The 16056-nt window shown below is 49.4% G+C and overlaps 1 protein-coding gene across 1 annotated transcript in view; it reads right to left on the bottom strand.

Annotated features, from left to right (window-relative positions):
* The window catches only part of LOC134343062 (ephrin-A4-like), a 48502-nt gene that overhangs the window by 16615 nt on the left and 15831 nt on the right, over nt 1-16056 (bottom strand). Inside the window, exon 2 of the mRNA XM_063041916.1 lies at nt 5728-6020. Within this exon, the coding sequence (XP_062897986.1) occupies nt 5728-6020 (293 nt within the window). The remainder of the gene's footprint in view (nt 1-5727; nt 6021-16056) is intronic.

Genomic DNA, 16056 nt, shown 5'->3' with positions numbered 1-16056 from the left:
TTCCTGTCCTCAGGTAGTGGTTTAGTCTGTTTGTTCTCTCACACACCCGTTCACCCGTTCAGAGGGAAAGAAATCTTTCAGCGTCCAGGTGAACAGTCCCAGTGCAGAACGGGGGAGCGTAGCGTCGTGCTGCGGGAGAGGGCGGTGACGGGGAACGCGCCGCGTGAGGGGCAGTGACGGGGAACGCAACACCACACCACGGGAGGGGCGGTGACGGGGGAGCGCCACGCCGCGGGAGGGGCAGAGACGGGGGAGCGCCACGCCACGGGAGGGGCAGAGACGGGAGAGCGCCACGCCGCGGGAGGGGCAGAGACGGGGGAGCGCCACGCTGCGGGAGGGGCAGAGACGGGGGAGCGCCACACCGCGGGAGGGGCAGAGACGGGGGAGCGCCACGCCGCGGGAGGGGCAGAGACGGGGGAGCGCCACGCCGCGGGAGGGGCAGAGACGGGGGAGCCCTGTGCTATGGGAGTGACCTTTCCAGTGATAGATTATCTACAGCTCTGTGCCTGACCTTGATATGAACTGTAGGTCCCCTCTTCCAGGACTTAATTAACACGATTTAATCTTTATTATCTCAGAGGCACAAACATAATTGGACAAATTATTACCCAGAGAACAACAAAATACTAAATCCCTGACAGATTCTGTAGCAGAGAACCAAGATGGATAATTTCCTGTGATGATGTACCTGCGCCTTGTAAATATGCTCACACCCCTGGGCTCTCCCTGCAAGTACCGACACTCCCCGGGACTCCCTGTAAATACCGACACACTTCCTGAGACCCCCTGTAAATACAGACACACTCCCCGAGACCCCCTGTAAATACAGACACACTCCCCGAGACCCCCTGTAAATACAGACACACTCCCCGAGACCCCCTGTAAATACAGACACACTCCCCGAGACCCCCTGTAAATACAGACACACTCCCCGGGACCCCCGTACATACAGACACACTCCCCGGGACCCCCTGTACATACCGACACACTCCCCGGGACCCCCTGTAAGTACTGACACACTCCCCGAGACCCCCTGTAATCACCGACACACTCCCCGGGATCCCCTGTAAATACAGACACACTCCCCGGGACACCCTGTAAATACAGACACACTCCCCGGGACCCCCTGTAAATACTGACACACTCCCCGGGACCCCCTGTAAATACTGACACACTCCCCGGGACCCCTGTAAATACAGACACACTCCCCGGGACCCCTGTAAATAATGACACACTCCCCGGGACCCCCTGTAAATACTGACACACTCCCCGGGACCCCTGTAAATACAGACACACTCCCCGAGACCCCCTGTAAATACAGACACACTCCCCGGGACCCCCGTACATACAGACACACTCCCCGGGACCCCCTGTAAATGGAGCAACACTCTAAGGAGCCCCTTTTAAGTACAAACACACTGCATGGGGCTGCTGTAAATAGCAACACTCCCGGGGTTCCCTCATAAATATTAACACCCTCTTGGGACTCCTTGTAAACACTGACACACTGCACAGAAGCTTCTGTAGATACTTATTTCAAAGTTGCTGGTGAACGCAGCAGGCCAGGCAGCATCTCTAGGAAGAGGCAGCTCTTCCTAGAGATGCTGCCTGGCCTGCTGCGTTCACCAGCAACTTTGATGTGTGTTGCTTGAATTTCCAGCATCTGCAGAATTCCTCGTGTTTGCGTAGATACTTATTGTTTATTCCACAAGTCAGGCAACACAGGAAAAGTCAATTGAACGTAACTAATTAAACTAGTAATTCAACACCTAACTAAATCAATTCCAGCTGCCTACAGTATGTCCACTTCGCTCCATTCTCTGTCCATTTATTTGCCTTTTAAACACCACCTTCGTCTCTTCCTCCACCATCATCCCCAATGGCCCATTCCAGGCTCCCACCACGCTCTGTGGGAAAAAGAACAACCCTGCACATTCCCAATCCTCTGACCCTCCAGAGAAGATAACCCAAGTTTGTCCAACCTCTCCCTATTCCTCACACCCTCTAATCCGGGCAGCATCCTGGAAAGTCTCCTCTGCACCCTCTCCAAAGCCTCCACATCCTTCCTGTAATGGGGTGACCAGAAGTAAACACAATACCCCAGATCCTGGCTGACCAGAGTTTCACAAAGCTGCAGGGCTACGGTAGGAAACTTTGTCACATGGTGTGAGCAGAATTATCTGCAGCTTAATGTGAAAAAGACTAAGGAGCTGGTGGTAGACCTGAGGAGAGCTAAGGTACCGGTGACCCCTGTTTCCATCCAGGGGGTCAGTGTGGACATGGTGGAGGATTACAAATACCTGGGGATACGAATTGACAATAAACTGGACTGGTCAAAGAACACTGAGGCTGTCTACAAGAAGGGTCAGACCTGTCTCTATTTCCTGAGGAGACTGAGGTCCTTTAACATCTGCTGGACGATGCTGAGGATGTTCTACGAGTCTGTGGTGGCCAGTGCGATCATGTTTGCTGTTGTGTGCTGGGGCAGCAGGCTGAGGGTAGCAGACACCAACAGAATCAACAAACTCATTCGTAATGCCAGTGATGTTGTGGGGATGGAACTGGACTCTCTGACGGTGCTGTCTGAAAAGAGGATGCTGTCCAAGTTGCATGCCATCTTGGACAATGTCTCCCATCCACTACATAATGTACTGGGTGGGCACAGGAGTACATTCAGCCAGAGACTCATTCCACCGGGATGCAACACAGAGCATCATAGGAAGTCATTCCTGCCTGTGGCCATCAAACTTTACAACTCCTCCCTTGGAGGGTCAGACACCCTGAGCCAATAGGCTGGTCCTGGACTTATTTCATAATTTCCTGGCATAATTTACATATTACTATTTAACTATTTATGGTTTTATTACTATTTATTATTTATGGTGTAACTGTAACGAAAACCAATTTCCCCTGGGATCAATAAAGTATGACTATGACTACTAACATAACTCTCCCAATTCCTTCACTAGTAGAGACAAGCAAGCCAAATGCCTTCTTAACCACCCGATCAATCTGCATGGCCAGGAGCCAAGGACTTGGATCCCAAGACCCCTCTGTACATTAACAGCTTTTAAGACCATAAGACATTAAGACATAGTAGCAAAATTAGGCCATTCAGCCCATCGAATCTGCTCTGCCCTTCCCATATTGGTTGACTTATTATCCCTCTCAACCCCACTCTCCTGTCTTCTCCCTGCAATCTATGACACTCTGATTAAAGAACCCCTGCTTTAAATACTCCTTATGATTTAGCCTCCACAGCCATAGCCATCTGCAGCAACAAATTCCACAGATTCATTACCCTTTGAAATGCCTCCTCATCTCAGTTCTAAAGGAACATCCTTGTATTCTGAGGCTGAGGCCTCTGATTCTGCCGTTTAACAGTGTTCTGTGACTGAGGCCTCTGGTCCTGTCATTAACAGTGTTCTGAGGCTGAGGCCTCTGGTCCTGTTATTAACAGTGTTCTGTGACTGAGGCCTCGGTGCTGTCATTAACAGTGTTCTGAGGCTGAGGCCTCTGGTCCTGTCATTAACAGTGTTCTGAGGCTGAGGCCTCTGGTCCTGTCATCAACACTGTACTGCCCCTTTACATTTGACCCCCAAAATGCAACACCTCACACTTAGGACAGACTGAACTCCATCTGCCATTTCTTTGCCCATGTCTTCAAGAAACCACAAGGTTCGATATTGCCAAGACAGCTGAGAGTTGATGCATCCCGGGGGGGATGAGCGGGAGAGTATGAGGGCTGACTCTGCCTCATTCTCACTCCCTGTGGACTACTTAAACCAGCACTACTACCTTCGCCGGGGCACCCAAGCTGGGAATGGGAGGCTGGACAAGGACATTGGGAATATTGTCGATTAGCGCGGGTAAAGGGCAACATCTCAGCTTCAATCAAACATTCGGAGCCACACTCAGTACCACTCCCTCTGAGGTGGAAGGGCTTGCACTAGACTCCAACTGAAGAGAAACATTACCTCAAATACAGTAAAACATTGTTAATTGTTCTACCATGATCTATCTTCTCCTCTAAAGCTTCGTGCGTCAAGTATAATCCCGTCTCCACCCTCGTCTCCTAGCAACCAGGCCAAAGTTTGCTGTGAGCTGTGTTGTTGGACTCACTATCCAGAGGCAGGGATTAATTCAATATGATCCAGGCCTATGAGAGTGACCGCCAGCTAAGATGGTATTTAGAAACATACCTAGCTCAGGAAACGTCCTACTTAGTGAAAGATGGAGTGATTAAGTTAGTCGGCCCTTTCTCGGGGTAACAAGAGTCCTCCTGGGGTCTGTTGGTACTGTGGAGACTTGTGGGTTCAAAGGCTCATTTAATATCAAAGAATACAATAGTCAACCTGGAATTCATAATTTCAGGTTGGGATATAACCCTAATCCCTCCCAACGATCAAGGATGATGAGGGTGTGCCTCAGCGGGAAAGTGAGGGTGTGGGGGGAAACATAGCCAGGGTTTGCTTCCAGATGAGTGTTTAAGGGAGGGAGGAGGGTTTCATGTATGTGTTGAGACTTTATAACGCACTGGTGAGGCCTCACGGAGTATTGAGAGCAGTTTTGGGCCCTTTATCTCAGAAAGGATGTGCTGAAACTGGAGAGGGTTCAAAGGAGGTTCACGGAAATGATTCCAGGTTTGAATGGCTTGTCATGTGTAGAGTGTTTGATGGCTCTGGGCCTGTATTCACTGGAATTCAGAAGAATGAGGGGTGATCTCACTGAAATCTATCAAAAGTGAAAGGCCTTGATAGAGTGGATGTGGAGAGGATGTTTTCTATGATGGGAGAGTTCTAAGACCAGATGACACAGCCTCAGAATAGATGGGCTGTGGCAACCCACTTTCTGGCACACTCAAACCGGCTCACAACAGCGCGCGCAGGCAGAGGGCCGGCCCCAAAAAGGGCGCCAGGCCATCTTCACCAGCAGGGGGAAAATCCCGCGCGCGGAAAGGGTCTGGGAATGTGCATTCCCCACAGCAGTCCCGCCCCAGGGAGGGTGGGAACAGGAAGGCTTTAAAGCAGGCCATGAAGTTTGAATAAATCTCTTTCATCGCAACTCTAACTCACCGACTCCGTGTGGTTATTCTAGCGCTGTGTGTAGCACACTGCTACAGGGCGATCTTTTAGAACAAAGACAAGGAGCAATTTCTTTAGCCATAGAGTGGTGAATTTGCAGAATTCTTTGCCACAGGCAGCTGTGGAGGTCACGTCTTTATGTACATTTAAGGCAGAGGTTGATAGGTTCTCGATTGGTCAGGGCACGAAGAGGATACAAGGAGAAGGCAGGAGACTGGGACTGAGAGGAAAATTGGATCAGCTGTGACGAAATGGTGGAGCAGACTAGATGGGCCAAATGGTCTAATTCTGCTCCTATGGAGAGACGAGGGGAGGGAGAGAAATGAGATGGTTACAGAGACGGGTGTGGTATTAGGCCCAGAGGGGGTTACAGAGACGGGGAGGGGTGTAGGGGCTGGAGGGGGTCACAGAGACAGGGAGGGGTGTAGGGGCTGGAGGGGGTTACAGAGATAGGGAGGGGTGTAGGGGTTGGAGGGGGTTACAGAGACAGGGAGGGGTGTAGGGGTCGGAGGGTGTTACAGAGTTGGGTGGGATGCAGGGGCCCATTGAAAGAATTCCCCCTTCACTTGAAAACGAAAACTCCCTGGTGCAGAAGCTTCTCCCGACTCTACAAACATTCCCCAAACCTCCCCTGACCACTCACAGATGTAGTAATAGTCCACACCAGGCTGGAACTCAAAGCCCAGCGTGAAGGGGGTGAAGAGCTGGATCTTCTCTGAGAAGCGCACAGGGGCATAGGGGGCAAAAGGGCGGTTACACTCCCACCGCTTGAAGGCCTTGCCCTTGGCATTGCAGCCACCGTAGCCCTCGGTGTCCACCATGTAAAGGTGGAATGATTCTGTCTGCTCCAGCGGCGTCTCGGCAGGGTAGTGAGGGCAGAAGATATCCAGGTAATCGTTGATCGACACCTTTACCATGTAATCGTCAATCGCAAACCTGTGGAGGAGACAGGAGTCAGTCAGGAACCACCTCTGAGGAGAACTGATACCACAAAACATCGAACAGTACAGGCCTTTCGGCCAGACTCCTGCTCAGCGAATCTGCTGGGGACGTCAACAGCCCAGTGTCTGCGAGCCTCGATGCAAGTCCGACAGAACCTGGAGACTGTCCCAGAGTTGGAAGTGTGTGCGTGTGTGCACGTGTGGGATGTGTGTGTGTGTGTGTGTGTGTGTGTGTGTGTGGTAGGCGGGTGGGAGTGAGGAATGGGGCTTGTTTTGCTCTTGTTGTTGTGTTCCATGTCACTCTGCCCAGGAATGTGGGCGTGATGCGTTGGCACTGGAACGTGGTGACATTAGCTGTCAGGCAGCACACCCTTGGGTGTGTTAGTTCTTAATGTCAATGATGCATTTCACCGTACATTTCAATGCACCCGTGATAAATAGATCTCAGTCTTGTGCCAGACTTGTCCCTCCTGCACAACTCATAACCCTCCATCTTGTTGTCATCCATGTGCCTATAAGCATTTCTTAAATCCCCCAGCATCTGTGCCTCCAGCACCACCCCTGACAGGGCTTTCCCCAGGATCAGAGACTAGACTGACTGGTTTTCTGACAGCCTGGTATGGAAATACCAATGCCCTGGAACGGAAAATCCCTCAAAGAGTAGTGGGCACAGCCCAGCCCATCGCGGGTAAAGCCCTCTCCACCATTGAGCACATCTACACGGAGCGTTGTTGCAGGAAAGCAGCATCCATCATCAGGGACCCCACCACCCAGGCCATGCTCCCTTCTCGCTGCTGCTGAAGTTCAGGGCCCACACCACCAGGTTCAGGAACAGTCGTCACCCCTCACCCATCAGGCTCCTGAACCAGCTGGGATAACGTCACTTAACCCATCACCGAACCGCTCCCACACCCTCTGGGCTCACTTTCAAGGACTCTTCATCTCATGTTCTCGATATTTGTTAATATTATTATTATCATTATTTCTTTCTTTTTGAACCAGAAAGGACAACTTCATTCATCCCATCACTGAACTGTTCCCACAACCAATACACTCACTTTCGGGGACTCTTCAACTCATCTTCTTCCTATTTATTGCTTATTTATTATTATTATTGTTGTTGTAAGGGGTTTCTTATTTCATGTTACTGTTAAGGCCAATAAAAATGGCTTCTTTGTTATGTTAACTGCTGAGAAAGTTCCCTCTCTAGCAGGTTGTTTGGGTTATAGAGAGAGTTGTATTCATTTGCTAACCAATTGGGATAGATGTTATTCTTTCTTGTGTGTCTGTAAGCTATTGTTTTCGCGGGCTTTGGGGCAGAGGCGCGATGGGGACAGAGAGAGGAGACGTGATGCTGTAAGCTGGGCGACAGAACGGACCCCGAGCAGGAGTCCGAGGCCCAGGGTCTTCAGCGAGGAGAGGAGACAAAGACAGACTCGCGTGGAGCGTCTGGCTGACCACCATGGCTGGTCCCAGGCAGCAGGTCAAGGGGGGTCGGAGGGGATCGAATGGTGGAAAGACTCCATTAATCGAGCTCCAACTGTTGTGCACGAAGTGGTTGAACTTTCACAAGTTTGGCGCCTTTTACTTTCCTTTTATATTTTGTCTCTATTAATTACATAGTTCCAGTAAGATCTATAAAGTGTAATCACTTAATCGCATATGGTGTATTGTCTATTATTTGGCAGGTACATCACACAGCATCTACACAAGCTTGATTACTCAGTTTGGCGGGGCCGAAGGCTGATTCCCGCGGACGGAAGCGAGCTGAGCTAGCCTGAGGCTTACCGGGGGGGGCTACATTATTATTTTCTTTTCTTTTTGTATTTGCACGGTTTTACTGTCTTTTGCACACTGGTTGTCTGCTCTGTTGGTGCAGTCTTCCATTGATTCTATTGTGGTCATTGGAATGATTGAGTATGCCCGCAAGAAAATGAACTCAGGGTTGTATATGGTGACATAAATGTACTTTGAGAGTCAGAATCACTGACATAGTGTGTGGCAGACGGACTCGAAGGGACGAATGGCCCACTGCCCCCATACCCTACGACCTTATGGTCTATGGACATTTGAGAAGCTCTTAGACAGGTGAAAAGCCAGTAAGGGGAATGATCAAGGGCTGAGGGAGGGGAGGCAGAGAGGTGATAGGCAGGAAAGGTGAAGAAGGAATAGGGGAAAACACAATGGGTAGTAGAAGGAGGCGGAACCATGAGGGAGGTGATAGGCAGCTGGAGGAGGGGGCAGAGTGAAACTGGGATGGGGGAAGGGATTGAGGGGTCACATTCTGCTAATCTCCATCAGCATGTGCAGGATTGGGACAGATCTAACTGCCACCCATTGATAAGAGATAGTTAAATCTTATTGTAATAACGTACTTCGAGACACCCATAAAACCCTTTGCTGCAGTCGAAGGACAGCGGTGACTATATCACGTCCATTTAGGAGCGCGCCACCCACATCATCAAGAAACAACAGCAGCTTGGAGGCTTTGTTGTTACTGCTTCCTATCTTCTATCAAGCATTAGGGTAAAAATATATGGATAGCCTTATTATGCCGAGTGGAAAGGGAAGGGGGACATTACGGTCAAGAGATGACGCCAAACATCGTCGGGAAGGGGCAAGGAGAGGGAGAGAACAACAGTTGGATGAGGCCAGGGCCGCACGACTCCAGGATCAAAGAGTCAGGACAACAAAGATGAGAGAGGTCGAGACAGAGAAGGAAGGGCACGCACGTCTCCAAAGTGACAACATCAGGCACAGACGGAGGAGAGAACAAGAATCCGATCAGGCCAGGGCCGCACGTCTCCAGGATCAGAGAGAAAGAAGAAATGGTAGCAGAGACGAAGACGCGAAGGGTGAAAGGGCTGCGCGTCTCCAGAATGACAAAAACATGCAGAGAGGGAGGAGAGAGGGAGAGACAGAGGTGCCCAGTGGTATGACAGCGCATTCACGATTCAAAATACCCCTCAAAGTCAATGAGGTTGCCCTTTGTAACATCGATAAAAACACCAATACTGCAAATTCACTCCAAAATGCAAAGCTTATTGTCTGGAATGAGTGCCCCATGATTAGGAGGGAGAGCTTTGAAGCCGTGGACCGCACTCTTCGTGATGTATGCGGCAGGAATGAGGCCTTCGGGGGTATTTTAACTATTTGCTGTGGCGATTTCCATCAGGTTCTAGCAGTTGTGAAATGCGGAAATGATGCTGATGTGGAGAATTCATGCATTAAAAAATCCTACTTACGGAGAAGCTTCATCAAGTCTCAATTGAAGAGAAACATGTGATTGAGTGAGGGAGAAGGACGATCTTCTCACTTCTTATTGGATGTTGGAGAAGACAAGATTGAGAAAAATGAAAACAAATCAAATTACCTGAAGACACGATTCTGCCAGCAACAACTATGGAAGAATGCATTGATTTCATCTACCCGACGTTCGACAATCCTGCAGAACTTTTCTCGAGGAATTCTATCTTGGTTCCTCTCAATGAAATGATGTGAAAAATAAACTTCACGTGCATTAGACACTTCCCCGGAATCATGAAAGAAAACTGCTCCTTCAATGCCGTAAGTGAAGGAGCTAACGCCACTCATTTTCCAACGGAATTCCTTGTTTCGGTCAAACTCTCTGGATTGCCACCACATAAACTGGAATTGAAGAGGGGATCTCCCATCATAATGAGGAACTTGGATCCACCCAGGCTTTGCAATGGAACGTGAATGATGGTGGAAGAACTGCACGACAATCTCATTGTAGCAAAGATAAACATTGGTGCATTCAAAAATGACATTGTCCTGATCCCAAGAATTACTCTCAGTTTATCAGAAGGGGAAGATGTCCCTCTTCAGCGGAGCCAGTTCCCGATACAGTCATGCTTTGCTGTGACTATACATAAGGCACAAGGCCAAACCATGGAGAATGTGCTGATTTTTCTGGAGAAACCGGTATTCCTGCATGCTCAGCTGTATGTGGCTTTAAGCCGGAGAAAAAGAAATGAAAAAGTTCAGGAGTATTCCTGAAGGGTGGCAGATCAACCAGAAATGTGGTCATAAAAAGGTGTCCTTCGTTAAATGAGGAGGAGCTATATTTGTCTTGCTATGCGTCTTTCTTCTTTAATAAACCGAGTCCTTCTTTAATTTCCAAAGCACATCACATCAGACTGCACTACCTTCCTCTCAAAAGGTGCCCCAATGGGTCACCCGGTTGTCTAGTCCTCTCTAAAACTTTGACATCCTTCCCATAACGAGGTGACGAGATCTGAACACAATACTCCAAAGTGTGGTCTAACCAGGGTTTTATAGAGCTGCAACATTACCTCGCGGCTCTTGAACTCAACAGGCTGACTAACAAAAGACAAAACAGGCTATACCCTCTTAACCCTATCAACATTGAGTGATCTCTTGACATGGACCCCAAGATCCCTGTTCTCCACACTGCAAAGATTCAAAATGACCAATTAAATTTGGCTCAAGATACCCTGAGAGTGGTTCTACATGGGTCTAGTGTTCAGGAGGATTTGAAGGTCTGCGTACACAGCTTTCATGTCTAACCACCTGGACGCCACAGCCAAGAGAGCTCGCAGCACCTCTACTTCCTCGGGAGGCTAAAGAAACTTATTTGCTACGAGAAGTATCGTGTCTGGGTGCATCACGGTGTGATACGGCAACTGCTGTGCCTGAAACTGCAGAGGGTTGTAGACACAGATCAGCACATCACGGAAACCAGCCTCCCCTCCATGGACTCTGTCTACACTTCCCACTGCCTCAGAAAAACTGCCAACATAATCAAAGACCCCACTCACCCCAGGCACTCTCTCTTCCGGCCCTCCCCTCGGGCAGAAGTTACAAAGGCCTGAAAGCACGAAGCACCAAGACAGCTATGATGGCCCCCAAGTACTCTTGACCTCCCAGTCCACCCGTTAAGGCCTTGCATCTTGCTGTTTGCCTGCAGTGCACTCTCTCTCTCTCTCTCTCTCTCTGCAACACGTTATTCTGCACACTGCAGATTATCTTTCTTTCTCACAGGTCCACCAGAGCATCCACAACCAACACAGTCTGGCAATGCGCTGGAGGAATCCTGCAAGTGTCACCGTGCTTCCGGTGCCAACAAAGCGCGTCCAAAAACCTGCTAACCCCAAGCCGCGCCTCCTTGGAATGTGCGAGGAAACCCGAGCATCTGAGCGAATTGCACGCTGTCACAGGAAGAACCTGTCACAGGCAGCAGCGGGAATTGAACACGGGTCGTTACTGTAGCGCCCTCTATTATTGTGATCGTGATTGTTCTCCTGTGCTGAGTAATGCACTGCGTAACGATCTGATCTGTATGAACGAGAGTAAATCTGCAGGTGCTGGAAATCCGAGCAACACACACAAAACGCTGGAGGAACTCAGCGGGCCAGGCAGCGTCTATGGAGAAAAGTACAGTTGGCGCTTTGGGCCGAAACCCTTCGGCAGGACGCTGCCTGGCCTGCTGAGCTCCTGCAGCGCTTTGTGTGTGTTGAACGGCCTGCAAGACAAGCATTTCACTGGATCTCGCTGCACGTGACAATAGTAAACCAATTCCAATTCCAAGAGGGCTGTGAGTGCTCCCTTGGACTTGTGTTCAGGCGATCTGTGTGTGTCCAGTACACAGCTGATATTCAAAAGATATTAGATATCAACTGAAAACCCACTGGAAGATGTTCTAGAAACAATTATTTTTTCCTCTAATTTATTTACTGGCTTCTCGCCCCTCCCTCACCACTCCTCGAAGGGTAGGTAGGAGGAGAGTGAGTCACCAGATACACGACACACAAAAAAACCGAGTTAAGGCTGATTTATACTTGTGCATCAAATGTACACCGTAGGTACCGCGTACTCTACGCCGTAGGGTGACGTGCACCTCCCCAAAAATGTAACTCTTGCGTCGCGGCGACGCAGACCGCAACAACTGTGATTGGTCCGCTTGGCAGCATCGCATTTCCTCCTACGCATTTCTGGTTGCTTTTCTCCGCCATGCCTGTACACTGATGCAAAATAAATGGTTGGAGACGATGAACCAAATCGTCAAATCTACCTGCCGACATCCGAAAACATTTGAAATGCATTTCCTCGTCCATGTGTCTCACGAAGAAACTCAACGCAGTGGCATAGAAACCCCACTGCCAACTAGTGTTAATCGCAGAGCGACGCAGACACAATTACACATGCTCCCTAGAGCTACGCAAAAGTATAACTCAGCCCTACGGCGTAGCCCGTACGCACAAGTACAGATCAGACTTAAAACATGAATTCTGCTAAACCTACACAAAAAAAGAACACAACTAGAACAAAGACACAGTCCATTGTAGTGCAAAGAGGTCACAGTGTTTCTGTACTGAGGTGGTGATCGGGGTTGTGCCGGTTGGATCAGGAACCGAATGGTTGAAGGGAAGTGGCTGTTCCTGAACCTGGTGGTGTGGGACCTCCTGCCCGATGGGAACTGTGAGAAGATGGCCTGGCCTGGATGGTGGGGATCTGTGATGATGGATGTTGCCTTCTTGAGACAGCATCTCCTGTAGATACGACCGATGGTGGAGAGGGATTTGTCCGGGACGTATTGGGCCAAGTCCATGTCTCTCTGCAGCTACACCTTCGAGTTGTCTTACAGACCGGGGTCAGACACAGAGTGAAACTCCCTCCGCACCGTCCCATCACACACTCCCGGGGTCAGACACAGAGTGAAACTCCCTCTACACCGTCCCATCACACACTCCCGGGGTCAGACACAGAGTGAAACTCCCTCTACACCGTCCCATCACACACTCCCGGGGTCAGACACAGAGTGAAACTCCCTCTACACCGTCCCATCACACACTCCCGGGGTCAGACACAGAGTGAAACTCCCTCTACACCGTCCCATCACACACTCCCGGGGTCAGACACAGAGTGAAACTCCCTCTACACCGTCCCATCACACACTGTCAGGGTCAGGCACAGAGTGAAACTCCCTCTACACCCTCCCATCACACACTCCCAGGGTCAGACACAGAGTGAAGCTCCCTCCACACCGTCCCATCACACACTCCCGGGGTCAGACACAGAGTGAAACTCCCTCCACACTGTCCCATCACACACTCCCGGGGTCAGACACAGAGTGAAGCTCCCTCCACACCGTCCCATCACACACTCCCGGGGTCAGACACAGAGTGAAACTCCCTCCACACTGTCCCATCACACACTCCCGGGGTCAGACACAGAGTGAAGCTCCCTCCACACCGTCCCATCACACACTCCCGGGGTCAGACACAGAGTGAAACTCCCTCCACACTGTCCCATCACACACTCCCGGGGTCAGACGTACAGTGAGTCTGATGTTGCTGACTGATTACAAGTCAGGTCTCTCTGAGTATTTAGTTTATTGCAGATTAATAATATCCATCTCGTTATGTAAGCGGTTCAGGATGAGGGCTTTGGAGACATGCTGTACTGTGGTGAAAGTTGAGACGTCGTTTCCCTGTGAAATATGATTCTTTTGGTAATGGATTTGGACAAAATATCATTTGTAATGCACAATAATATTTTATTTTCAAACTGAGCTGTCAGTGGGGACATGATTTTTCACTCTGAGATATGGACCCCCACCTCCCTAAACACGCCCTCCCTCCACGGTGGCTGCAGTGTGCACCGTCTTCAAATCGCAGCTGGTTACTTGACCGACAGCCTCCCCCGACCCCTCTTCCACCCGCAGGCTCCCCCTCTGCCAGCCTGACTGCATCGGCCACTGCCCCTCCCGTCGGCAGGTCTAAATCCCGGAACTCCCTCCCCGACAGCACCACGGGAGCCCCCTCCTTCACAGACTGTGGCGGTTCGAGTCAGTGACCCACCCCCTCTGCCCCCCACCCCTCAAGGATTGGCGAGGGAGGGGCAATAAAAGCTGGACTTGCAGAGTGGCGGTGGGAAGGTTATCAAACGCTGCAGGCATTCTTGATCAGCTGGGTAAGTGGGCTGTGCGCTGTGGAGTGACAAACAGCGTTCGGAATATTAAAGAAACCATAGAAACCATAGAAAAACTACAGCGCAGAAACAGGCCTTTTGGCCCTTCTTGGCTGTGCTGAACCATTTTCTGCCTAGACCCACTGACCTGCACACGGACCATATCCCTCCATACACCTCCCATCCATGTACCTGTCCAATTTATTCTTAAATGTTAAAAAAGAACCCGCATTTACCACCTCGTCTGGCAGCTCATTCCATACTCCCACCACTCTCTGTGTGAAGAAGCCCCCCCTAATGTTCCCTTTAAACTTTTCTCCCCTCACCCTCAACCCATGTCCTCTGGTTTTTTTCTCCCCTTGCCTCAGTGGAAAAAGCCTGCTTGCATTCACTCTATCAATACCCATCATAATTTTATATACCTCTATCATATCTCCCCTCAATCTTCCACGCTCCAGGGAATAAAGTCCTAACCTATTCAACCTTCCTCTGTAACTGAGTTTCTCAAGTCCCAGCAACATCCTTGTAAACCTTCTCTGCACTCTTTCAACCTTATTTATATCCTTCCTGTAATTTGGTGACCAAAACTGAACACAATACTCCAGATTCGGCCTCACCAACGCCTTATACAACCTCATCATAACATTCCAGCTCTTATACTCAATACTTTGATTAATAAAGGCCAATGTACCAAAAGCTCTCTTTACGACCCTGTCTACCTGTGACGCCACTTTTAGGGAATTTTGTATCTGTATTCCCAGATCCCTCTGTTCTACTGCACTCCTCAGTGCCTTACCATTAACCCTGTATGTTCTACCTTGGTTTATCCTTCCAACGTGCAATACCTCACACTTGTCTGTATTAAACTCCATCTGCCATTTTTCAGCCCATTTTTCCAGCTGGTCCAAGTCCCTCTGCAGGCTCTGAAAACCTTCCTCACTGTCTACTACACCTCCAATCTTTGTATCATCAGCCAATTTGCTGATCCAATTTACCCCATTATCATCCAGATCATTGATATAGATGACAAATAACAATGGACCCAGCACTGATCCCTGTGGCACACCACTAGTCAGAGGCCTCCACTCGGAGAAGCAATTCTCTACTACCACCCTTTGGCTTCTTCCATTGAGCCAATGCCTAATCCAATTTACCACCTCTCCATGTATACCTAGCAAGTGAATTTTCCTAACTAACCTCCCATGCAGGACCTTGTCAAAGGCCTTACTGAAGTCCATGTAGACAATATCCACTGCCTTCCCTTCATCCACTTTCCTGGTAACCTCCTCAAAAAACTCCAATAGATTGGTCAAACATGACCTACCATGCACAAAGCCATTTTGACTCTCCCTAATAAGTCCCTGTCTATCCAAATGCTTGTAGATTCTGTCTCTCAGTACTCCCTCCAATAGCTTACCTACTACCGATGTTAACCTTACCGGTCTATAATTTCCCGGGTTACTTTTCGATCCTTTTTTAAACAATGGAACAACATGAGCCACTCTCTAATCCTCCGGCACCTCACCTGTAGACAGCGACATTTTAAATATTTCTGCCAGGGCCCCTGCAATTTCAACACTAGTCTCCTTCAAGGTCCGAAGGAACACCCTGTCAGGTCCCGGGGATTTATCCACTTTAATTTTCCTCAAGGCAGCAAGGACCTCCTCCTTTTCAATCTGTACATTTTCCATGATCTCACTACTTATTTCCCTTAATTCCATAGACTTCATGCCAGTTTCCTTAGTAAATACAGACGCGAAAAACCTATTTAAGATCTCCCCCATTTCCATTGGTTCCGCACAAAGCCGACCACTCTGATCTTCAAGAGGACCAATTTTATCCCTTACAATCCTTTTGCTCTTAATATACCTGTAAAAGCTCTTTGGATTATCCTTAACTTTGACTGCCAAGACAACCTCATGTCTTCTTTTAGCCCTCCGATTACTTTCTTAAGTATTTTCTTGCACTTCTTATACTCCTCAAAAGCACCTTATTTACCCCCTGTTTCCTATACATGTCATACAACTCCCTCTTCTGCTTTATCAGAGTTGCAATATCCCTTGAGAACCAAGGTTCCT

Source organism: Mobula hypostoma, chromosome 2, assembly GCF_963921235.1.
Source record: "Mobula hypostoma chromosome 2, sMobHyp1.1, whole genome shotgun sequence".
In the NCBI taxonomy this organism is placed as follows: domain Eukaryota; kingdom Metazoa; phylum Chordata; class Chondrichthyes; order Myliobatiformes; family Myliobatidae; genus Mobula; species Mobula hypostoma.
Note: the sequence above shows the minus strand (reverse complement) of the source record. Positions and strands in the feature narration are given on the sequence as shown.